General features: G+C 43.0%; 1 protein-coding gene across 3 annotated transcripts in view; it reads right to left on the bottom strand.

Moving 5' to 3' along the window:
• STAC (SH3 and cysteine rich domain) overlaps positions 1-25,497 on the bottom strand; it is a 200,596-nt gene that overhangs the window by 64,588 nt on the left and 110,511 nt on the right. For all 3 annotated transcript variants that reach the window (XM_015236270.3, XM_015236272.3, XM_006200631.4), the window contains one exon: positions 6,814-7,093. In XM_015236270.3, the coding sequence (XP_015091756.1) occupies positions 6,814-7,093 (280 nt within the window). The remainder of the gene's footprint in view (positions 1-6,813; positions 7,094-25,497) is intronic.

The following is a 25,497-nucleotide window of genomic DNA, read 5'->3' as shown; positions in this document are numbered from 1 at the left end:
TAAGATACCTTCTTCCGTGGGGTCTACCAACATCCATTTCTGCTCAATGTTTGCTGGAAGGAATGTGGTTTCCTTTTTCATTTAAGTCATTCTCAATGAGCAATTTCTTAAAATACATAGTACTTGGCAGCAGGCGTAAAATTTCGGGAAACTAACAGAAGAGGCTGGCTGTATTTTGTACCCCTTGGGTTGAGGGGTGCTGTGTACAATGTTCTCTGAGAACCCAGGATCTGAATTGAAGCTTTAATAGCTCTTTAATGAACTTGCTCTAATGAACAGGCACTAGAAAGGCTTTCTGATTCGTGTCCATTAAAGAGACACATGCCAAAAAGTGCTCAAAGGCAGCCAAGTGGAATTAGGGAAAAGGAGGTCTTAGGAGGGAGAACTCCTTAGTTATAATCCGTTTCCTTTACTGTCTCTGGTCTCCACTGAAAACACTCGGTTGTTCAGGATAGCAGGACTTCACAACACGACGGTGTGCTACGAATATCCAAAGCGGGTGTAGTGTCCAGCACCTCCCAAACATGTCGGAAAATCCCCCCTCCCCAGTTCCACGGAGCCTACCTCTGGGGTTACTTTTAGAAGCTCTTCTTTTTAACATCTTGAACTCTGCCTCCCTGTTATATCCATCACTGTGCACGGGAGACCCCGAGTGAGTTTAACCCTCTTCCAGAAGAGATCGCTTCAGTTATTTGAAGACAGTGATCACGTTCCCCAAAGTCTTCTCCAGGCGAAGCACTGACACCTCCTACAAACATTCCTTCCCTGGTAGGGTCACTATCTCCCTACCTTGAGTGTACTTTGGTTTTATTTACTTAAAATTCTGTCCCCAGAATTAACACATTTCTCTCGAGGGACCCGGATGAGCAAAGAATACAAAGAAATTAATTCTGTTGGACTGGGCATGAGATTGCATTTTTGTCCTCTCATAGAAAAGCAGCAGTTAAATTACTACCTTTAAGTAATTAAGACACCAGAGATTAACAATCCCATTGGGCAAACCATTGAGTTCCACAGCCCAAAGGAAAGTATCTGTTTGAAATTTAAGAAAAAATTTCTAGAGAGCACTTGTATTTTCTTATTTATAAGCTATACAGCTCCTAAAACAATTGTCCAGCTACATGATTGACGGCACCTCAGAGTTTTAATGCCATCCTGAGGATACACAGATTTGACATCTGCTTTTTAATATTCCTCTTGATTTCTGTTTGGCGTTTCCCATCAAGAGACAATTTCAGTGGTGAGTGAATATTTCCATTCAATGTTTGGCTAATGTTTTAATGTTTTATGACTTTTTCAAGCAATTGGATAAAGTGAGAATAAGTCAGGAAACAACTAAATTAATGGTCAAACAAACGCATGGCAGAAAGGTCCGGGACTCAGTGTCATGCAGGTTTTCCTCACGTTCTATATGTTATTCATTATAATGGTAACACAGTGTTATAGGTACAACAATGCCAAGGTGCATCTGCATTTTAAATTCACTCCTAGTGGAGGATGTTTTTATACTGCATCTTGTAGCATTATGGTATGTTTAGAGCTAGGGATGCTGTCGGTGGCTGGCAAGCCCAGAGCTTATTTATTGTGCTGATGCTGTGAGCATCGGCTGCTAATGGCTCATAGGCTCTTTTTCAGAGAACTATTCTCAGTCAAAGGGGATCCTCCTTGCCTGGGATGTCACACCCCCACTGCCTCCTGGGGGCAGCCATGGCCAATGACTGAGTGGTAGGAACAGACAAAGGCCAGCCCCTCATCTCATGGTGGGGCTACTGTGTGAAACAGGGCAGTCTCTGTCCGAGTTCCCCGTGGGCAGATTCAGATGCCAACTCCACCTGAGACCACATCCTTGCTCAGTTCCTTCCCTTCCCCTTCCTGCTTCTCTCATTCCCCTTTTCCTGAGGGCACTTGCCATAATAAATCACTTTCTAAGACGAAGCCATTATTATTTTCCCCAGTGATTGCCACTTGGACAGTTTGAAAGTAAATGATTCTTTGACTGTGCGGTGACTGCATGAGGAAGCTTGAAATTTTAGGCAATGAAATTCAGCCTTTTTGTTGAATATTTGTTTAGAAAATATGTGCCTATTTAATACCGTGTTTTCTAAGGGAATGCCAACTGAAAAAATTTAGTTAATTTAAAAATAGTTTTGGACACCAGGTATCTGGCAGTAAACAACAGGATGGGATCTCCTGGAAAAACCTTCATTGATGGGTGCACTCATGCATTGAGTTAGTTATGCTAACAGTGCATGTTGACCTGTTTGAGTAAGATGCAGATCACCAGGGGGAAATTTCAGTGCTCTCCTGAAACGAGTCTCTGTAGACAGCTAGTTCAGAGTGAAGACAGGGTGCCACAGATGGAACACATGCAGTGGATGCACAGTGAAGACGGGTGCCCCACCCTAACTCCCACTGCCAAGGCCTAAGGACGGCAAGAGTGGACCAGCCTGGTGGAGGAAGTATGTTTATCTAACCAAGCACAAGAGGATTCTCCTCGTCTAAGACTGGGTCTTGAGTCCTGCTGACTCAGAGGCTGGGGCATCCAGCACTGGGGCTGATAGGCCCACCTGACTGCCTGTTTCTCTCACGTCTCCACGAAAGATTGGGTTCATCAAATTTGGCTTGCACAGGTGACCGCATTTTCTGGAACAGGATTGTCTAAGGAGGTGACCTTAATGGCTAGCAACGCCCTGGAGGCAAGACTCAATTAGCAGGAGGACATGCCACACTGCCTGCTTAACCCAAGGGGCCCGGGAGCCAGGTCAGCAGTGGAGGAGCAGTCTCAGGTGTCCAGCCCAAGGTCAAGGGCAATGTTGGCACTAGGGAATGAGTGAAGGAGCCAAGGAAACCAGAAAGAGATGGGCATGACACCATGCACAAAAGTAAACTCAAAACTGCTTAAAGACTTAAATATAAGACAAGACACAATAAACCTCCTTGAAGAAAACATAGGCACAACATTCTCTGACATAAATCTTAGCAATGTTTTTCTAGGGCAGCCTACCCAGGCAATAGAAATAAAAGCAAAAATAAACAAATAGGACTTAATTAAACTTACAAGCTTTTGCACAGCAAAGGAAACCATAAGCAAAACAAAATACAGCCAATCGATTGGGAGAAAATATTTGCAAATGATGTGACTGACAAAGGCTTAATCTCCAGAATACATAAACAGCTCATACAACTTAATAACAACAAGAAGAAAACCCAATCCAAAAATGGGCAGAAGACCTAAACAAGCAGTTCTTCAATGAAGATATATAAATGGCCAACAGGCACATCATAATTGCTAATTATCAGAGAAATGCAAATCAAAACTACAATGAGGTTATCACCTCACACCAGTCAGAATGGCCATCATTCAAAAGTCCGCAAACAATAAATGCTGGAGAGGCTGTGGAGAAAAGGGAGCCCTCCTGCACTGCTGGTGGGAATGTCATTTGGTGCATCCACTGTGGAGGACAGTATGGAGATTCCTCAAAAAACTAAAAATAGGATTTACCATTTGATCCAGCAGTCCCACTCCTGGGCATATATCTGGAGGGAACTCTAATTCTAAAAGATACATGCACCCCAGTGTTTATAGCAGCACTATATACAATAGCCAAGACACAGAAGCAACCTAAATGTCCATCGAGAGATGACTGGATAAAGAAGCTGTGGTATATTTATGCAATGGAATACATCTCAGCCATAAAAAAGAATAAAATAATGCCATCTGCTGCAATATGGATGGACCTAGAGATCGTCATTCTAAGTGAAGTAAGCCAGAAAGAGAAAGGAAAATACCATATATTACATATATGTGGAATCTGAAAAAAAAAAAAAAGAAAAAAAGGACACTATGAACTCATCTATAAAACAGAAGCAGACTCAGAGACGTAGTAAACAGTCTTATGGTTACCCGGGAAATGGGGGGAGGGATAAATTTGGGAGTTTGAGATTTACAAATGTTAGCCACTATATATAAAAATAGATTAAAAAACAAGTTTCTTCTGTAGAGCACAGGGAACTGTATTCAATATCATGTAATAACCTTTAATGAAAAAGAAATATGAAAACAAACAAAAAAGAAAGATACGGGCGCAGAATGAGGCTGGGGTGCTGGTCTACTTTTACTGCCACTTTCTTGCAGCCAGCATTCAGCCTCTCCACCTCTGAGGCCCAGGCAGCCAGGTGAGGCACAAATGGCGAGAGCTGGTAAACCCAGCTCCGAGTGTCCATTCCCACGTCCAAATCCCAGATAGTGAGGATGCCAGACTCCGTTTACTTTTAAACAAAGATCCATCAGCTAGAAACTGCACAAGCGAGATTTGATTTTTCTGAGCCATCATTATCTAACCTTTGGTTCTCTGTGGAAAGGAAAAAAAAGCTCTGCTTTAATATATTCTCGGGAATGTCATTCTAAGGGGATAACAGCAGGGGGGTCTTTCCCTAGAATCTAGAGTGTGAAGATGGCCTGTGGCTTGAAGGAAGCAAATCTCCAGGTGGTTATGTAGAGACAGGAGGTTGCCTGAGGAGTAAAGAAAGGGCAGATCAGCTGCTCTCTGCTGTCAGACGGAAGGGCCTGCACAGAGTTTCAGGAAGGGTAATGTGCATCCGTCTCCTCTCCACCTCACTCCTCTTCCTCCCCTCACCGCCTCCCTCTGCCTTTTCTCTCTCCCCGTTCCCCTGAGTCTACCATTTGGTTTCCTTGGTTTTCATCTTTGAAAAGATGCTTATCTTGTTGACTATTTTTCTCTCTCTCTTTCTTAAGAGAAAAAAGCAGCTACCATATACATTTAATTCTGAGAAGAGGAAAGTAGAGTGAAACTCTCTTTAACACAAAGCATGGTTTTTGGGGTGATTTTCAAAACAGAGGCTTTCAGCCTCATTGCTGTATGTACTTGGGGTGCACCTGGAGTCCTCTCTCGGATCATGCCTGTGACACTCCTTGGGTGTGAACTCATTTCCGTTACTTTTTAAAACGACACGGGCTGTTTGCCTTTTCACAGTCGTCACAATGAGATTTCAGAGAGACTCATCATCACCCATTTAAGGGTTATGAACAGCACGGCCTTGAAAAGGCCTGGTGGGAACTCGCGGGGAAGTTGAAAGTGACGCATCAGAGTCAGAAGCTGCTCAGGCAGATGGAGAAACCAAGCTGGAGGCCAAAATGCCTAAGCGCTCCGAGTGGGAGACGTGACGAGCCCCTGTCCCCACCACGCTAATGGTCAGATGCTGGGTATCACTTCCGGGTGGAGAAGCCACAGGGAAGGTGGTCGCGCTCCAAGACTGAGGAGCATCTAACAGACCACAGAGGCTCAGTCGTGCAGAGGCCGTCCCAAGCCCCGTGGCAGCCTGGATTACTGACGTCCTTCCCCTGCCCTTTGCCAGGTGGCTTTGCAGTCCCTGCTCCTTCTCCATCCCTGGATGTGGTGGAATGCCAGCAGAGTCCCACCTCCAGCCCGAGCCCCAGGAAGCTTGTGTGCTTCCACTTGTCATGGGAAGAGCACGCCCCCGCTAGCCCACCGGTCCAGGAAAAGCATGAGAGGTATAGAATAGAGAGAAGACACAGTAACTGAGCTCGGTGTGGATCAGCCAAACCCCAGCTGCTCTGAAGATGCTTGGACAGAGTGAAAGAAAGCAGCTTTAAGAGCTGGAGTTTCAGAGTAGATATGAGATATTACAGCATTATTTTCCAGAAATCCTTGACCGACCCAAAGCACTGATCCTGAATGTGGCTTGTTGGAAGGAAGAACATGAATGAGAGTGACTAGAAAATGCGAGTGTGGACAGATAATGGTTTTCTGAAGATGCAGACAGGCCTTGTGGGTAACGCTACAAGAAGGGCTGACGTTGCTCCCCGTTTTCAACACCCCGCCCTCAAATGGTCTTGGCCAAGGGTGAAGGGAACCACAGAACCCGCCTTCCTGGCTGCACTGGAAACCGCTGCTGCTACTCTTGAAACAACTGGTTTAAATTCATTCTGGGTTCCACCCAAATTCCCTTTATGGTTTCCTCCATCTGTTTGGTCCTTGGGTTTGCGACACGGGACAAGCAGGCGGGTGTGAACTGTGGATGGCATCTCTGTGGGTGTTAATCCCAGCAGCTCATGGTGTCCTTCTAGCTGGAACATTACGGAGGCCATTCTCTCCATCTGGGTACAGCCTCTAAGATGCTCTGGCTCCCACCATTTCTCTGAGGTACCATCAGTGATCCTTCCCAGGATCAGAGTTATAATCCCCATCACAACTGTCCTGCCTTCTTTAGTGCCTCCCTGAGGTCCCCTACCTTCCGCGCCTGCTTATCTGGGTCCTGCACCTGTAACTCATCAAGCCACAGACCTCCCCCTCCAGGTGACCCCAGGCAGGCATTCCCACGCACCGTGGAGTTGATGCTATGATAGTCCCCAACTGCCCAGCATCCCACGGATTCTCTCTCTGCTAACTGCCCTTGGCTAAAAAGAGCTGCTTTGTTCAAGATTTTGCCCCCACCCTAGGGGCTGCCCATATCTGGTGAGAGGTAATGCTGCGGTACAAAGCTCCAGACGTCTGACCTCAATGCAAGATGACTGTACATGGCTTTAGAGCTCTCCGGGGATCAGCTGAAGGCTTCGTTACAACCACATACACCACAACCCAACTCCCGCTGCCCAGCCCTGCTTCCCTTTCCTCTGACAAATACTGTTCCCCTAAACGCTCCCAAACAATCCTCCTGCCTGTCGGTCTCTGAGGCTCAGCTCAGTCCACCGGGACCTGGACCCCGGTACACCCCTCTTACCTGGCTTTCCATGGATGTGGGGACCTGGAAGGGGGTTGGGGGGAGGCTTACCTACGATCATGTGGTTGCAGACGTCACAGAAAGTGGGCTTCTTGAAGATGTGTTCCTGGAAGGCGTGGGCCTTGCCGCCGCCGCCTGGGTAGAGGCTAGCCCTGGTGGGTGTGGACGTGAGGCTTCCGGGGACCGGGAGAGGGCTGGAGCCGGGGCTGACCTCAGCCAGCGGGTCTGCCTGCAGCTTCCCGTCACTGTTGGTTCCCTGGAAGAAGTTGTCAGCACTTTTGCTCCGTAAACTCTTGGTCTTGAAGGAGAGCGATCGTTTTAGTTTCTGGAGCTGCAAAGCAAAGACAGAACAGACTCTCTTATGATCAGTCAATCACGATCAATGGCGCAGACTCCCGCTGTGTGGGTGAGGCCCGCTCCACGCTCTGCTCTGTTCCCGACACCCTCAGCCCCCGAGGAGGCTCCCACAGGCCCTGTGTGAGCCTCCCACTCCACCCGCTGCCAAGCCAGGCTGCAGAAAGAGGTTCTGCCCCCTGCCCCTCCTCCCTGCCCCAACCCATGTACTGTCAAAATAGTTCAGTGCGCTGGGTTTTGGACACCAAAGATTATTTTGTCACATAAATACAATGTAATAAACTTATACTGATGCAGTACTATTATGTGATATGCAACTCATATTTAAATTTTGAAAATCATACTAATAATAGATTTCATAGCATTTAAAAAATCTGCTTTGGGATTTAATTTAGGATTAGGCATTGCTTTTAGTTTTCATGTATTTTGTTAAGTCTCATTTTATTTGGAATAGTGTCTCAGCTTTTGTCTTTTGTGACATCTTTATTTTACAGAATACAGAACAGTTGTCTCATGGAATAGTCTTCAGTCTGGGCTTGCCTGGAACTTCTTCCCAATTGGACACGGATTACACATTTTTGAAAGAACTACTACAAAAGTGATGCTGTGACCTTCTAAGTATATCAGGAGGCAGCTGATGTTGATTTATGATTTTGTATTTTGTATTTTATACTCATTTATTTGCCTGTTGATGATCTGACTCCCAAACCAGAATGTAGTCTCTATGAAGGCAGAAAATTAGTACTGTTCTAGTAACTTCTGTCTCAGAATCTCAGACAGCCTGGAGCATGACAGGTGCTCAATAAACACTGAAAGAATGAGTCCATATGTGACTGACTGACTGACTGACTGACTAAAACTCAAGCGCACTTCCCCGCCAGACCTCCTCACCGCAGCACCCTACAGAGGATTCTAGAAAAATTTCCCTAGCCTACATTTTCTTGAGCAGTTACAACTTAAAGACACCTTGAACAGATAGGATGAGGCCTGTAAAGACCTCCTTAGGGCTCTCAGGCACATAGTTCCAAGGCTGGCCCAGGGACACGTTGCCGCAGGGCACCGAACGCCGCACAGAGCAGGGAGCCGCGGCGCTGCTGGCTGCGGGGGACACGCGGGGTTGCGCAGGCAGGAGGTCACTCCAGATGGCGCTCGCTGGGGGGGGGGGCAGGCTGAGGACTTTCGCAGGCGCGCAGACTTCTCCATACAGTCGCATCAGCCCCCAGAGCACTAGGAAGGTTCACCTCTACTCATCAGCTCTCCAGAGCGAGACATGACTGAGGACTCCTGGAGTCTCGTGGATAAAATTCTCCACTGGTGCAGAAGAGGGAGTGGGAGTGTGAAAGGTGGAGGAGAAAAACAAGGTGGAGGCTGGCTGAAATGAGAGACCACGGCTCATCTTCCCAAGGCAGGTTCTCAGCCCAGGGGTTAGGGCTTCACTGGCGTGTTTGTGGATGGAGGCAAGGGGGAGGCTGGTGGTGAGGGTGAGCAGAAAAACAGTGCGTTAACTATCAGACTTTCATTCCACTTTCAGTGAACTGAACTTTTATTACCTGAAAATGAGACTCTTATGAGCAACAACAAAAGCCTTGACATCTGCCCAAACATCTGCCCAAAATGTTGTCAAGAGGCAATGAACAGAATTCCAACCAACCACGTTAGAAGAGAGTGACAGGAGAAAAATAAAGCTGACAGCTGAAGGCATCCCCGTGGGTTCAGCCTACTTAACGAACTGGTGAGCCTATCCCCCACTGAAGACTTAATTGCATATACTTTATGTAATTAGTGGCAAGATCAGAACTTGAACCCAGGGGAAGTGGATCGAGATGGAAAAGCAGGAAGACCCTGCACTCTCCTCCCCCAAACAGCACATCAAAACTGCAACTACATGTAGAGCATCTCTCACTGAGCACAGCCAGAGAACTAGCAGGACAGCTCTCCTACCAGCAAAGCTGTAAAGTAAGAACCACAAGGAGTCTGGTGAAAGGGGTGGAGCAAGCTAGCTGGGACCCCCAGCCCTAGTGGGTGACTCAGAAGAGGGGGATACTGCAGGCTCGGGGCTCTTCCCTAAGGAACCACAGATTCAGGCCTCATATTAGGCACTCCAGGCCTGGGGTCTGGCACCAGGACGATAAAACCCCTTTGCTGGTCTGATGATAATAACCACAGGGGCTCATCAGAGGGCTGTAAGAAACTGAGACTCTGCTCTTAAAGTGTGTGCTCACAGGCTTGCTTGCTCCCAGGACCTGCCAGGACCGCAGCAGCACGACCCTTCTTAGCCTGCACTGGCCCCTGCCTGGGTGGAGACCACCATCGCATGCACCAGGGGAAAACGGAGCCAGCCCAGGAGTGCTGCTCCAGCCCCTTGGGCCGCGGCCATGCCCCCAACCAAGGTGGAGACTGCCACTCCTCCAGGGGGAGGCCCAACGTCCTCAAGACTCCTGTTCCAGCATCTTAGGTCCTGGTCCTGCCTCTTAGGAGAGCGGCAACTGCCACTGAGCCTAGGAGGAGAGCCGTGTCACACTTGGCTCCAGCTCTCGTCCCTCCAACTCCAGCCCCACCTCCCTCCAAGGCGGCAGCTGCCAGTACACCCTGGGAGAAGGTGCAGCCTATACTCACTTCAGATTTCCCACCAAAGCCACAGGAATTACCATATGACCCAGCAATTCCATGCCTGGGGGTACAGCTACAGAAAATGAGAATACTACTTACAACAGACACGTGCACCCCAATGTTCACAGCAGCACTGTTTACAATAGCTAAGACTGGAAGCAAACCAAGTGTCTGTCAACAGACGAATAGATAAAGATATACATATACACACACACACATACATAAATGAAATGAAATATTACTTGGCAATCAAAAAGAATGAAATCTTGCCATTTTGGACAACATGGTGGACCTGGAGGATATTATGCCTAGTGAAATAAGTCAGACAGAGAAAGAGAAATTCTGCATGTTTTCACTTATATATATGTGAAGTATAAAAAATAAAAATAAATTAGTATATGTAACAAAAAGCAGAAACAGACTCATAGAGAACAAACTAGTGGTTACCACAGGGATGGGGGTAGGGTAAAATAAGTGAAGGGGATTAAGAGGTTCAAACTACTAGGTATAAAATAAATAAGCTGTAACATACAGCACAGGGTAGATAGCCAGAATTTTATAATAACTTTATGGAGTATAATCTATAAAAATACTGAATCACTATGTTGTACACCTGAAACTAATATATTATTGTAAATCAACTATACCTCAATTAAGAAAAACGGAGCTTATTAAAAAAAAAAAAGAAAGAAAAACGGAACTTGAACCTAAGCTCCTGAGTCCGCCTCTGGAGACATTTTCAATACCCTGGTTCAGCTATTTTGTATTATATTAACTCAAGAAAAGCTTACTTAGGCCTTTAAAAAAGTGGCTAATGGAGTAAGTCAATTTATATGCTGAATCCTTTGTGTATTTCATGCCCTGGGCCTGATCCTTGACTTTGCATTTTCAAAGCACCACAGAACACCTCTAAAGCTGCACATTAGATTTATAGGAACGTAGCAAACAGTTTTCAGTTTAACAGCTTGCAGCTTTAAAGGCAGCTTGGAGAATCAGAGCAGCAACTAGACTCTCAACTCTGTTTAAAGCCTCATTTGATGCTTTCTCTGGTTTTAACCATCTAGCTAAAGATAAGGGGTAAGTTCCATTTCTTTTGTCAAATGAACAACAGATTTGCTTCTCTCAGGTGATTGAGAAAAAAAGTCCCAGAGTTAGATTACACCAAATCAGGCGGAGGGGGGAAGAACTACTGATTTTAAACAATTTTAACTGATTAGTTCTTAGGTTTTAGAAAATTATTCTGAAATTTTCAGTTCAGCAGGGCTTAGGATTACTTCTCTATGAAAAAGCAACCCAGTGATAAATTACATAACCTATTTCTTTTTTTCAACTTTTTGTTTAAAAATAATTTTAGTCATACAGAAAATTGCAAAATAGTGGAGTCCCCATATACCTTTCACCCACTTTTCCCTAATGTGACATAAGTATAGTAAATTGACTGTAACCAGGAAGCTACCACTAAAGCTGTCAGCTCATCTGCAGACCTTGTTCGATTTTGCCAGTGGTCTCATAATGTCTTCTTCCTGGCCCAGGATCCAATCCAGGATTCCACATTGCACTTAGCTATGTTTCCTTAGTCTCTTCAATCTGTGTATCAGGTCCTCAGTCTCTGTCTTTCATAATGTCAACCATTTTAAAGAATACTGACCACTGTTTTGTAGAATGTCCTTCAGTTTGGGTTTGGCTGATGTTTTCTCACTATTAGACTGAGGTTATGTATTTTTGTTAAGAACAGGACAGAAGTGATGCATTCTTCTCAGTGGAGCATATTAGGAGGTACCTGATGCCAATATGTCCCGTTACTTGTGGTGCTCACTTTGGCTACTGGCTTAAGGTGGTATTTGCCAGGCTGCTCCAAGGTAAAGTTACTGTTTTTCTCCTCATAATGAACAAGTTTCACACGGGGGAACTACTTTGAGATGATGCAGTATCTTGTCTCTCATCACGTATCTGTCCTCTAATTTCGACATCTGTCGATGATTCTGGCCTGCAAAGCTTATTAGCAGGCGTTTCCCTAATGGTGACACTCTACTTCCGTTACCCTTCCATATTAATTAATTAGCCTTGTACTACAGACTTTTCCTCTTCCTTACTGTTTATTTATTCCATCAATTATTTATTTCTATGAGTATGGATTAGTGGATATTTACTTTAATCCATGAGGTACAAGTTAGTACTACCGTGATTTACTTTGTTGCTCAAATTGTCCCAGGTTTGGTCACTGGAAGCTCCTTTAGGTTTGAATCTGTGTCGTTTGCAACTCACCCCTTTTATCTTTGAACATTTCCTTACTTTCTACAACTACAAGGCTCTCCAGCCTTATCTTGTATTTCCCCTGTTGTAGTCTTGCAACCAGCATTTCTCCAAGGAGCCCTGGTTAGTTTTACGACTGCTGTCTGGGCACTAGATGTACTCACTGCTACTGGGGTGTCTGACTTGAGCTGTCTCAGTGGACAGAACTGGGAACTATATTAATGAGGACTCATACGCCCATATGCGCATATCTGTATTTTTATATCAACCTTTCTGTATCACTGTTAAAGGCCATGAGTTTATACTGATGCACTCCCTTATTCATTAAAACTTGTCTGACTGTTCCCTGGTTGATATGGTTGGACTCTAAGGACAATGTCCTTTAAACTACGGCCAGAGGTGAAGAGACAGAAACTGGATATAGGACAAAGTAGAGACACTGGGAAAACCTGAGCAGTGGGGAAGCTACTTAGGAGGATTCATGCAGTCACTTAATAAATGCCTTTTACATTAAGCGGGTGGGAGGACCTTTTCACTTCAGCAAGTATTTATTGACGGCTTGCTGTCATCTATTTCACTAGGGACAAGGAGAGGCAATGACACGCCCCTTGTCCTGAAGTTTCCATCTCACTCGGGGAGATACATGGACAGATCCGTGATACTCATTTCATAGCACTACACTCCATCCTGTGACTGAAAAAAGAAATAAGAAAGCATGGGAAATTTAGCTCATTCTTTAGTCGCAGTCTAATGGAGGTACTAGATTCATTAGTTACTTCTTTCAATGGACAGTTGACTGTTTCTACTATTTTCCTAATGCAGAGACCTGCTTTTGTTTACCAGAATCCACTTTCATTTTCTTCCTGGGTGTACGGCTTCATGACATTTCCCAAAACTCTTGGCAAATAAATGAAGAAAGGGGACTTTGTTCTTGCTCACTGAACATAATACAATAATGATATGTCTCACTTGTGAAACGAGACGCAAGGGCTGCGCGCGTGCCTGCGCCAACCCCTCAGCCCCTTGCACATCCGCAGCAGGACAGACGGACATGGTGTGGGTCCTGCTTCAGCAGCAGAGGCTGTGCCAGTGCTCTCGAGGATGGCACAGCGCCATCCTGCAGGAAGATGAATCCTCGCAAGTCTACAAACAGAGAAGCTGCACTGCTAACCTAGCCCTGAAACTCACGTGAAAGAACAATCAGTGTCTATACTTACATTAAAACATTTGTTGGGGTTTTTTTGTTAGAACAGCCTATCCTTACTCTCACCAGTATGTCTTCTAGTACAAACGATGCTGGAATGAACACTGCGTACATACATCTTTGTAAACACGTGCAAAGACAGCTAAGAGATATCCTGCTGGAAGTACATCTGCTTGGCCATCTATGTATTTTTAGATTCACAGTCCATTGATCGGTATAGGAGAGTGTGTTTTTCTCCACACCTTGGTCCATGATTGTCATTATTAATTTTCAAAATATTTGCCAGTTGGGAAAAAAATGGTTACAAACTTTAAAACTTTCAATTTCTTGGTTATCAGTAGGGATACACTTCTTTTTCACATGTTTATCCACTAATTTATGTGGCTCATGTGAGGAGAGACCCACTGCTCAAGATTTAATCCTTTCTTCTAGTAGGCTATAGATCTTTTTATTGTTGTGTAAATGTCATACGGATTTATAAAAACTTTGCCATTTGTGTGGCAAGAGTTTTTCTCAGTTTGTCATTCATCTTTGACTTTACTCACTCAACATGTTTATGGAGGATGAATGTAACATTTTATGGAGTCAAATCGATCAACAACGCTGCTGTGACTGATAATGGGCAGCGTTCATGGCAGACTCACCGTCTGTTCATTCTGCGTGGTCCCCGAGGTTCTCGTGTCAGTCAACTAATGCTCTGTCCTTACACTGACCTCCCTTCTAGCTCAAGATGTAATTCAAGGGCCCTACCAACATCCAGCAGGATACTAGAGGCATCACAGGCGACTTTTCTCACTGCTTGTAGGCAGACATCCCGGATGTCTTGACAAACTCTTCTCATTTCGAAACGAAAGAACATAAAACACAAACCAGTGACATGGTGCCTGTGAAAACCCCTAAAACATAAAATGAGTAAATATGATCTCGCTCAGGTAGTAAAGGAAGCACATAGTTATGAAAATGTCTACTACTGGAATAAAAAGTAAATTTTTTTATATGCTCTACTTTGTGCTTTCAATACATTTGGAAAAATATTATCTCTGCTAAATAAGATATGAAAGCTGAGCTGACCAAACTCAGTTAGAAAGGAAGAGATCTGTTAGGGAGGGTTATGGAAGGATTTTGTAGCAATGAGTAATACCAGAGTAAAATTTAAAATGGGAAAGGTAAAAGCAAAAAAGACCAGCCCTGCAGTGAGGGGACCCTGTGATGTGGGAGTAGTTTGAAAATCTCTCATAAAGTACAAAACTTACTGTAAAGAAAGAGTAAGTTGAAAATCCTTAGAGAAGATAATATGAGAAGAGGATATAAAGAAATAACTGGATTCTGAAGACTTCAGAGTGACTGGAGCAGAAGCATTAGTCAAAGATAAAAGAGTTCTTGCACTAAATGAGGGAAGAAGGCCAAAACCTGACCACGAGGGAACCGCTCTGTGTCGGGTCAGCCCAGTGACAAGAGACATTTGTTTGTCCTGCCAGCAGACTCAAGTGTCCTGTCAGAACGGCCAGGTGTCAAAATAAAAGAACATCCAAACGCACAGGCAGGAAAACAGGTCATCCAGGAAGAAAGAAACCTTACACTCACTTCAGGTTTCTCTTCTACAGTAAGAAACAGCGTAAGACGGAGTTATGACCCAAGTATTCTCAACCCAGACCAAGTACAGGAGCAGAGAAAACAGAAGCATTGGAAAATATGGAAAACACGAGGCATAAAAGGATTTGTGCTTGAAATAATTTAAACATGGTTAACTTCAAATGACTGGTATAAACAGTTCACGAAGATAATTCACCTGTTATAAATACTTAATGAAACACATGACACATAATTTACAACAGATGACACGTAATTTAGTTTTAATAGTAATAAAAATACCGCGAGTTATAGTAACAAAACACAAGCCATGAAGGGATGGGGGTGGGGAAGTAAGCCAGTTGTGTTAATTTCCTCATTTTACGTGGAGAAGTGACAAGGGGACAGCAATGGTACTGTCATAGAGAAGAACAAATCTGACTCCTTACTGGACCTGTTTCTTTTACTTTAAGCTTTGTATTCTATGCTTTTGCTACAAGTTAATCACTAAAAGGATGTTGCCTAGAGCTTAAAGTGCACATAATGGCTCATCTCTGAGAACCCTGCCTCCCATGCCTGAGCATTAAGCTAAAATACCTTTGTTTAGTTCACAGGAAGCATCCTGACCAGGTCCACCTAGGAATGGCTGCAGGAAGAAAGAAATTAACACATCCCCTCCAGAGTCTAGCTGGAGCCAGGAAATATCTGCAACAACTTACCACCTTTTTTACTTTACCTCTTCCCCCTCCTCCCCCTTTCCCTCCATAAAAGAATCAAACATGCAAACCTGGGTAAGATGGTTCTTTGGGACACTAGTCTACCATCTTCTCAGATAAAAGCAGAAGTTAAAGAAAATCATAAAATAGATGAGTTCAAGAACTATTTTATTAAAAACATTACGATAGAAAAAAAAAAAACCCTTCACTTAGTCTCATCAAGAGAAACAGAAAATGTCTCCACTAAATACACAAAATGAAGAATTTCAAAGGAGGTATAATCACTCCTTCCTGGGCTTAGCTGCCACAGTCTCAGTGCCTAGGAGGAGGGTGCAACTTCCTTGGCCAAATACTGCCTGCCCGTTGCAGATACTTCTTTCAGGGCCACTTTGGAGCATCCTCCCCCAGCACCCTTTGATCCTGGCCGTCCTCCCAACCTGAGCTGGGAATGTGTTCTGTGTGTTGAGGACCACCAGAGAGAGGGAGAGGAGGAGGCAAAGGATAAAGATAAGGTTACACGCACAGAGGCTGATCCTGTAGGACGACCTCAGAGGCCTCGGGGAGGACTTTGGATTTATGTGTGGAGAAAGGACCAGCATCTTCACAGATGGATGATGGCTTGAGTGAGGGCTATGGTAGTGAACGTGGTGAGAAGTAGTGTGTTCTGGGCATATTCTGAAGTAGGGCTGACAGGGGTTCTTAGTGAGTGGGATGTGGCACGTGAGGAAAAAAAAAAAGCCAAAGGTCGGTCCAAGGATTCTGTCCTGAGCAGTTGCCATTGTAGAAACAGAGAAATGGCCGTTCATTGAGATGACGGACAGCGGGAAGGAGCCTGTCCAACGCGGGGAGGGAACGACGCCGGGCAGTCGTTCTTGACGGGTGCATTCTGACCGACTACTAGAGATCCATGTAAAGATGTGGTATAAAGAGAGTTCAAATCCACTAAACGTCCAGTCCCAAACATCACAATGATTTTAACTAGCCAGAGGCCAGATGGAGGGCACCAGAGTCAGCCATATGGGCTATGTCTGAACACAAAGACAGAGATCAATCAGGAATCATGAATAAGCACCCATGCCTTTGGGTTTTCAAGCTCAATTTGCTGCCGGACCCATCAATATGTGTTACCAAGAAGACGTGTGTGTTTGTGAGAAATGAACTCACTGATGCAATTTTAATGTAGATAACAGAAAGGACTGCTCCCCTTCGGGACTGTCTCCAAAACAAACAAAAATACACAAACACACAGATAAGCATGGCTGTTATGCAGCATGGTAATGTAATCAGTGGCAAAGGGCCCCAGGGAGCTGACTGCTGGAAATGGTTGAGCTGCCTGGGTCTGAATCCTGGTTTTGATTCCCAATTGCTCTGTTAACCTCTCTGTGAATGGAAAATAGGCTGCAGAAATCATTCAAAGAGATAATCCCCATAAAGCCCTCAGCACAGAGTCGGGGACACAGAATCAACCCAATAAATATTAGCTATTATTACTTACATTCCTAGAAGCATGTAATGCAGACACACATAACCCACTGAACACATCTTTACACCTGTGCACTGACAACACACTAGTAAATCTACATCTGTAGTACACGCATCCTTTTTTTTTTAATCAGAAATCTAAGGTCATTTTATTTATTTATTTATTTATTTATTTATTTATTTATTTATTAACATTTTTTATTGATTTATAATCATTTTACAACGTTGTGTCAAATTCCAGTGTTCAGCACAATTTTTCAGTCATTCATGGACATATACACACTCATTGTCACATTTTTTTCTCTGTGATTTGTCATAACATTTTGTGTATATTTCCCTGTGCTATACAGTGTAATCTTGTTTATCTATTCTACAATTTTGAAATCCCAGTCTATCCCTTCCCACCCTCTACCCCCCAGTAACCACAAGTCTGTATTCTCTGTGTCCATGAGTCTATTTCTGTCCTGTATTTATGCTTTGTTTTTGTTTGTTTGTTTTTGTTTTTGTTTTTTAGATTCCACGTATGAGCGATCTCATATGGTATTTTTCTTTCTCTTTCTGGCTTACTTCACTTAGAATGACATTCTCTAGGAGCATCCATGTTGCTGCAAATGGCATTATGTTGTCGGTTTTTATGGCTGAGTAGTATTCCATTGTATAAATATACCACATCTTTATCCAGTCACCTGTTGATGGACATTTAGGCTGTTTCCATGTTTTGGCTATTGTAAATAGTGCTGCTATGAACATTGGGGTGCAGGTGTCATCCTGAAGTAGATTTCCTTCTGGATACAAGCCCAGGAGTGGGATTCCTGGGTCACGCATCCTTATATACAGAAAATGCCTTCAATTTGATCACTCCTTTGCTGCCTGTCTTGCCTGCCTTTGACTTGGAAACATTCCGGCTGAGTTCACTCTGGCCATTCGTTGGGGGATAGAGGCTCTGGTTAGAGCCCATACATGCACGCAGACTGTCCTGAGTCAGGAGGGGGCCTGTCTGGAATTACAGCCAGGGTAGTCAACGAAAAGGATGCAGAGTAGCTAGCTCGGTGGCAGTGGTTCTCAGAGTGTGGTCTCTGTACCAAGTGTGGACATCCCCCGAACCTTGTCAGAAATGCAGACTCTCAGGCCTCGCCCCAGACCCACCAGATCAGAAACTCAGCACAGGACCTCATCATCTGTGTTTGAACAGGCCCTCGAGGTAATTCTGACATGATGCCCACTCAAGTTTGCGACCAACTGCTCTATGGCATCCTTTGAAGGTTCTCATAAAGCTTCCCAGCCAAACATCAATGGCTGGACGGCCGAAATGGTCTGTCCCATGGCTTTGGCTTCTAGTGCTTCTTGTGCGACGAGGAGGAGAACTGAACCTCCTGGGGGCTCACTTCCTCAACCCTAAAATCACATGTGATGATCTCAAATGTTCCTTCCCCATAATATTTGCTATGCACTAGGATTCAAAATGCTCCATTAATACTCTCCAATAGTTATGTAACACATGGGCAAAGGATTAACTTGGCAAGTAGACAGCAGGTGTTACTATGTATGTATGTATATATGTATGTATGTATGTATCAATCACTCATTTATTTGAACCTGGAATATGGTAGCCCAGGTTTTGGATGTCCTAAACTTGACACTTACCACCTACTTCTCTGTGAGGCTGGGAAACCATCTACCTTGCAGGGGAGGAAACAATGAAAGTAAAGTGTTTGGTGCTGAGTCTGGAACAGGAGAGGTTTCCAAAGGGCACTCAGTAATACTTGTTGCTTTCACCCCCAGGACCTGAGCATTTTCCCCACCCCCTTTCTGAGCATGTTTACCCTCTCTTTTCCCTTATCCGTTTCCCCCAATATTTCTCAAAGCATTTGAGCGTGGATGCCCCCGTGTGGTGTGGGGCTGTGTAAGGCACAGAATTGTCCGTAGCTGATCAAACCCCACTAAATCTAGAGGCACGATCGATCCAGGCACTGATTCCTGATTCCAAGTCTGGGGTTTGGTTTGTCCATGACCTCAAAGTCAGAACTTTTCTAAATGCCCGTGAAGGTACGCAAATCAACTTAACTAAAATCCTTCCCAGACCCCACAGCAGCAGTTTCCTCAGGGGTCCTTATCCCCTGGTTACAGGATGGCCATATTAGAGGAGAAGATTATTAAGGTTGTCTTGGAGGAACAAGGCGGCCGGGCCACTCATCCTGCAGCCACGTCTACACTTTCAGTTGGCCAAGGGAAATCTCACCAAATGCCATCTCTCTCCTCAAAATGTTGTTTTTTGGGGGTTGGGGGCAGAAGATGCTATCAGCGCCTGCCCTCCTCTCCCCACCAAGCTCCCTCCTGTATCTTCCTGCTACTGTGTGATGCGGTGGGGTGTCAGAGGGTAAGCAGTCAGTTCCCATGGCCAGCAGTTCTTATATGCTTCATACTGTGTCTATCAAACTTTTTTCACGTGTAGCCCTCTTTTTTTGACCAAAAAATTTAGCAGAATTCCTAACTGTAGCGCATGGGAAAGGGGAATGACTGCTCGGGCTGAAGCAGCACAGGTAGAAACCTGAGGTACTGGGTGTGGTCGGTGCCCAGATCCTCCCTACTGGGGCCCTGACACCCATCTCCCAAGGTTTTCAGATCACTCTCTTTCCAGAGCTGCCCTCAGTTAAAGCGAACTGTCTCCTCTGGGAGATGATGCAATGCCTTCCCTCCCCTCCTCTGACCCCTGGAGCCAAAGACTGATTGCTACAGAGTAAAGCAGTCCTGCCCTGTTACCTTAGGGCAGGGATAACTCTGTGATGCTGTCTGTGCCCCCAAAGCCCCACTGTGACTCAGGCCAGGACCACGTCAGAACACATTCTTCGGAGGGGAAGGTAATTAGGTTTATTTTTATTTATTTACTTTTTTCTTTGGAGGAGGTACTGGGGATTGAATCCAGGACCTCGTGCATGCCAAGCATGTGCTCTACCACTCTGAGCTGTACTCTCCCCTCTGAGAATACATCCTTGATCAGGCCAGTCTCCAGTCCCATCCGGCTCCCCTCCTCCTTGTTGGTTTCTCCTGAGAGCGCACCTCAATAAATTACATGCTCTGAGCCTCATGCTCTTTTTTTAGAGACCCCAACTTAAAGTGAACGATAAGGGAAAAATAAAAAAATAAACTCAGTACCTTCTGCAGTTACAGCAACTTTACACATTGGAAGCAGGCTTTCTCAAAGTTGGATCTGTATGGTTTGATGAGTTTGACCACTGGGGATGCGGTCAAAGCTTTTGCTCTCCCCACGGGCCTCCGTCTGTCTCACAGTTGCTGTCCAGAGCCTGGGAACCAGGGGCCTGGGCTCTAAGAGTGAGATTCAGGGTCTCCGTGCAGCTGTCCAACTAGGCTGTGGGCAAACTAACAAGTGAAGGTCCAATTAAGCACCAGAAGGGGTCCCGCCACGAAGCCAGATGACTTAGCATATTGCTTGTGGCTCTTTGTAAGTTTAAAGTGTCTCCCATTCTCAACCCCATGATTTATTACAAATAGAGGTGTATCAGGTTTTTACTTCCTGTTGTCTGCCAAAGTCACCCTACAGGCAGTCTATGAAAAAAACTTTGCTAAAATAATTCTAACCACAAGAACAAACAAACAAATCACATATAAAACCATGTACTTTGCTATCTCAGACAAGTTAATACAGTTCATGAAATTCTAGAGTTCTTCAATTATCAGAACCAGATTGAAATTATTCCTTCTGGGGCAAAAAAAAAAATAGAAAAAGAAAAAAAAAACCATTCACAGTGATTAAGAATCTGCACATTCAAGAGGCTTCAGTGGGCTGTGTTGTGGTTTGACATGAGGCCTCCTGATTGCATCATGTTCTCCCTTGTGTTTATCGGAAGAACCAGAAATTGCATGCTTTAATTGTGTAAGTTGGATTTTCCCCCCTTTGCTCTGTTTTTTTCTCATGCAACATATTCACCGGACATTTATTTTGATCACATCACTTTGAGGCTAAATACCTGAGGAGAAGAGATAGAGTCTGGTATAGCAATTAGAGAAAATTCACTCCATAGAAACTCACAATAATGAAATCTTCTGTTTTGGAATTTATCTTTTCAAATGTTTATCAGAAGGTCAGGTTTGGTTAAGGGTAGGCTGAATTTAAGATATACAGATGACATCAAGACAAGCTGTCCAAAAAGCAGCTGGATATATTGGTCTGGAGCTCAGAAGAGGGGATGTCTGGTCAACTAATCTTTGACAAAGGCGGCAAGAATATACAATGGAATAAAGACAGTCTCTTCAGCAAATGGTGTTGGGAAAACTGGACAGCAGCATGTAAATCAGTGAAGCTAGAACACTCCCTTACACCATACACAAAAATCAACTCAAAATGGATCAAAGACTCAAACATAAGACGAGATACAATAAACCTCCAGAAGAAAATATAGGCGAAACATTATCTGACATACATCTCAAAAATGCTCTCCTAGGGCAGTCTACCCAAGCAATAGAAATAAACAAATGGGACCTAATGAAACTTAGAAGCTTCTGCACAGCAAAGGAAACCATAAGTAAAACAAAACAACAACCTATGGAATGGGAGAAAATTTTTGCAAATGAAACCGACAAAGGCTTGATCTCCAGAATATATAAGCAGCTCATACAACTTAATAAAAAAAAAAAACAAACAACCCAATCCAAAAATGGGCAGAAGACCTAAACAAGCAATTCTCTAAGGAAGACATACAAATGATCAATAGGCACATGAAAAAATGCTCAATATCACTAATTATCAGAGGAATGCAAATCAAAAGTACAGTGAGGTATCACCTCACACCAGTCAGAATGGCCATTATTCAAAAGTCCACAAATGACAAATGCTGGAGAGGCTGTGGAGAAAAGGGAACCCTCCTACACTGCTGGTGGGAATGCAGTTTGGTGCAGCCACTGTGGAAAACAGTATGGAGATTCCTCAAAAGACTAGGAATAGACTTAACCATATGACCCAGGAATCCCGCTCCTGGGCATATATCCAGAAGGAACCCTACTTCAGGATGACACCTGCACCCCAATGTTCATAGCAGCACTATTTACAATAGCCAAGACATGGAAACAGCCTAAACGTCCATTGACATAGGAATGGATAAAGAAGTGGTATATTTATACAATGGAATACTATTCAGCCATAAAATCTGACAACGTAATGCCATTTGCAGCAACATGGATGTTGCTGGAGAATGTCATTCTAAGTGAAGTAAGCCAAAAGAGAAAGAAAAATACCATATGAGATCGCTTATACGTGGAATCTAAAAAAAAAAGCAAAAACTCCATAAATACAAAACAGAAACAGACTCATAGACACAGAATACAAACTTATGGTTGCCAGGGGGACGGGGGCTGGGAAGGGATAGACTGGGATTTCAAAATGTAGAATAGATAAACAAGATTGTACTGTGTAGCACAGGGAAACATACACAGGATCTTGTGGTGGCTCATAGCGAAAGAGAATGTGACAATGAATATATGTATGTTCGTGTATAACTGAAAAATTGTGCTCTTCACTGGAATTTGACACAACATTGTAAAATGACTATAACTCAATTAAAAAAAGTTTTAAAAAAAGATTTATTTAGGAAAAAAAAAAGAAGAAGAGGGGATATCTGTGTTGGACTCATATTTGGGAGTTATCATCTGGTGGATGAAATAAAAAAGAATAGGTAAGATGTGCCAGAAGAACTCAGAGAGATTATGAAGAATGAGAAGGGCTAAGAGCAGAACGCTTGGGAAGGCCAAGCCTTGAATGATGGATGGAGGAGGATGTGACAGCCAAGAGGACTGGAGAGGAGCTCTTACAGCAGGAAGAACTGACTCAAAGGAGAAGGAGAGATTTAAAGAGGGAGCAAGGGAGCACCTCTGTCTAGATAAGGTGGAAACGTGAGGACAGGTATTCACCTTTCCTGATTCCAAATCCAGATCTAAGGGACAACTGTTACATAATCTCTGAAAACTACAAATAGAGGTTTTCCCAAGATAGGGGCACGTAGGAAGCCAGCTAGAAAGTGTGAAGATGAGATGAGATTGAAGGAAGACCCCATGGCTGTCCTACAATAACTCATCCGGGGATGTTACGAAATTTAAATGAAATGAATAATTTGCTGGCAAAATGCCATTTAACAAACCTGTCTCATGTCAATTCAGAAAAAATAGAACAGAAAAATGTAAAAATGTTTTCAAAATTTATTTTAAAAGAGGTGCTAGGTTTAGATATTATTGTCAGGTTTTTTTCAAACATTCAAAATGGAGATCTGGGTTTTCCAAACTGTTTCAGAGAAAAAATAAACAAAAAAAGCAACAAATAAAACCAACCATGAGTATCTTCCCAAATAATTTTTGAAAACTTGGCATATTCCTAAAAATAAAATCTAAGAGCACAAAGTGACAGTTACAGAACAATCTCCCTTAGGTATACAGATGTGAAAAATATGATAAAATATTGGCAATCAAACCTTAGCAGTTTATTAAAAGAAAATCCATGTCCAAAGTGGGACCTTTTCCAGGAATGTAAGAAGAGTTTAATTTAGGCTATCTATTAATATAATCCATCACATAAAGAGGCCAAAGGACCAAAAAAAAAAAAATCACATGGTTACCTTAATATTTGCCAAACAGCCATCTGTAACAATCCCACATCCATTCCTGATGGAAATTCTTAGTAAGCTAAGAGCATTACCCAAATTTAACATAAGAAAGACTGTCTCAGTTTAATTGCAAACATGAGTGGGAAATCTGGAATTTGTGTGGAAATGCAGTCTTAAGAAACGATTTGCTTGGAAATGGATTTCTCTTGAAGTTAAATCTGCAAACCACCACCTTATGTTTCTCAGGCTGAATGTGTACATTTGCAGTGGCTTGCAGAGTAACTTGAGATACACGAGATCTAAAAGCACCCCTTAGCACCAACACTGTACAATACACACCTACAGACAATGTACACTTACAGCAAAATTTTGGCAACATTTAAAGTTAGTTAGGTACTAGCCCAAGACTTCCACTCATATTTACCGTATTTTGGGATTTCTAATGGAATAATATCCTGTCCCTACCTATCCTCCTCCTACATCCTTACCCACCCCACCAAAAAAAGAGAGAATTATGGTTAGAGAGGTAAAATTATTATTGTAGGTATTAAGATAACTCCAATAATAATAGCTAAATTAACTTACTATGTGCCAGGAACCCTGTTACGCACTTAGCATACACTAATTAATTTAACCCTAATGCCAATGCTGCCAGAAGGCCATTATTATGCTTTCTTTACAGAAAGGGCAGTGAAGCTCAGGAAAGTGAAAGACAGGGAAGTTTGTTAAGTGGCGTCCCGAAGTGGGACGGTGGAATCTGAACACAGCTGTTTCTGACTCCAGAGCTCAAGCTCTGAACCAGTAAGCAACACTGTACTTCTTCATTAATGAATAAGAAATGGAATCTAAAAGATCTTAGATTATAAAATTGATATAAAACATATTTCCTCTATGTCAGCTCTCACCAGTTAGAAAATTTATCAAAGAGGTGGCTCACAAGAGTAACTCAGAGTATAAAATATCCAGAAAAAGGCAAAAAGGATTTGAAAAAAATTCCTAAGTGTTTATAAGTGACATGAAAGATGTTTCACTAACTAAAGATATATGCTATGTTCTTGGATGAGGAATACCATTATTTGTAAAGATTTTGCTGAAATGATCTTAAAAATTTCATGTAGTTACTCCTAAAATATTATATTTAAAACTTGACAGAAAATCTAAAAGGCGAGTGCAGCTAAATAAATAAATAAAATTCCCAAGAGGGTACTTGTACTATCAATTATCAGTCTTTTATAAAGCTACAATAATTACAACATTATAATAGTAATGCCAAAGCACAGTATAGTAATAACTGCAAAACCATTAGAATATAACAGATGACTCTAAACGCAAACCTAGTACACATTACCATTTATTTCATAATGAATGCAGCATTTCAAATCAGTGAAAAAATGAATTATTCAATAAATGATTTTAGAAATACTTAATCTTCTGGAAAAAATTGAACTGCTTCCTTAACCACATAACAACATAAACTCCAGATGGACTGAAGTCATACAAGTAAAAAAGTATATAATAAGGATATGGAGAAACATACAGATTAATATGTATTTGGTCCCAGAGTGGGGAAGACCTTTCTAAATATAAAAGGAAAAAAGAAGCCATAGCCAAATAAATTTGAGGTATTTAACAACATACAAAAATCTTCTACGTTGAAAATGTAATAAAACTGAAAAACAAATTTCAATCTGGGAAAAGGTTAGCAACATATGTGAAAGATCATGGTTTTAATATGTATAAGGAATTTTTAAAAATCAACAGGAAATAAATCCTCCATTAAAATAAAGACATGAATATATAATTTATAAAAGAAATAAGAAAAAAATTAAAAAATAGAAATAACCCTTTCTAGTGAATAGATGTAATTAAGACAATAAAAAATTTCAGTATCTCTATGCCCTTCAAATTTGCTGATTAAAAGGCTATGATACTACAAATA

This window comes from Vicugna pacos, chromosome 17 (genome assembly GCF_048564905.1).
Source record: "Vicugna pacos chromosome 17, VicPac4, whole genome shotgun sequence".
Taxonomy (NCBI): domain Eukaryota; kingdom Metazoa; phylum Chordata; class Mammalia; order Artiodactyla; family Camelidae; genus Vicugna; species Vicugna pacos.
Note: the sequence above shows the minus strand (reverse complement) of the source record. Positions and strands in the feature narration are given on the sequence as shown.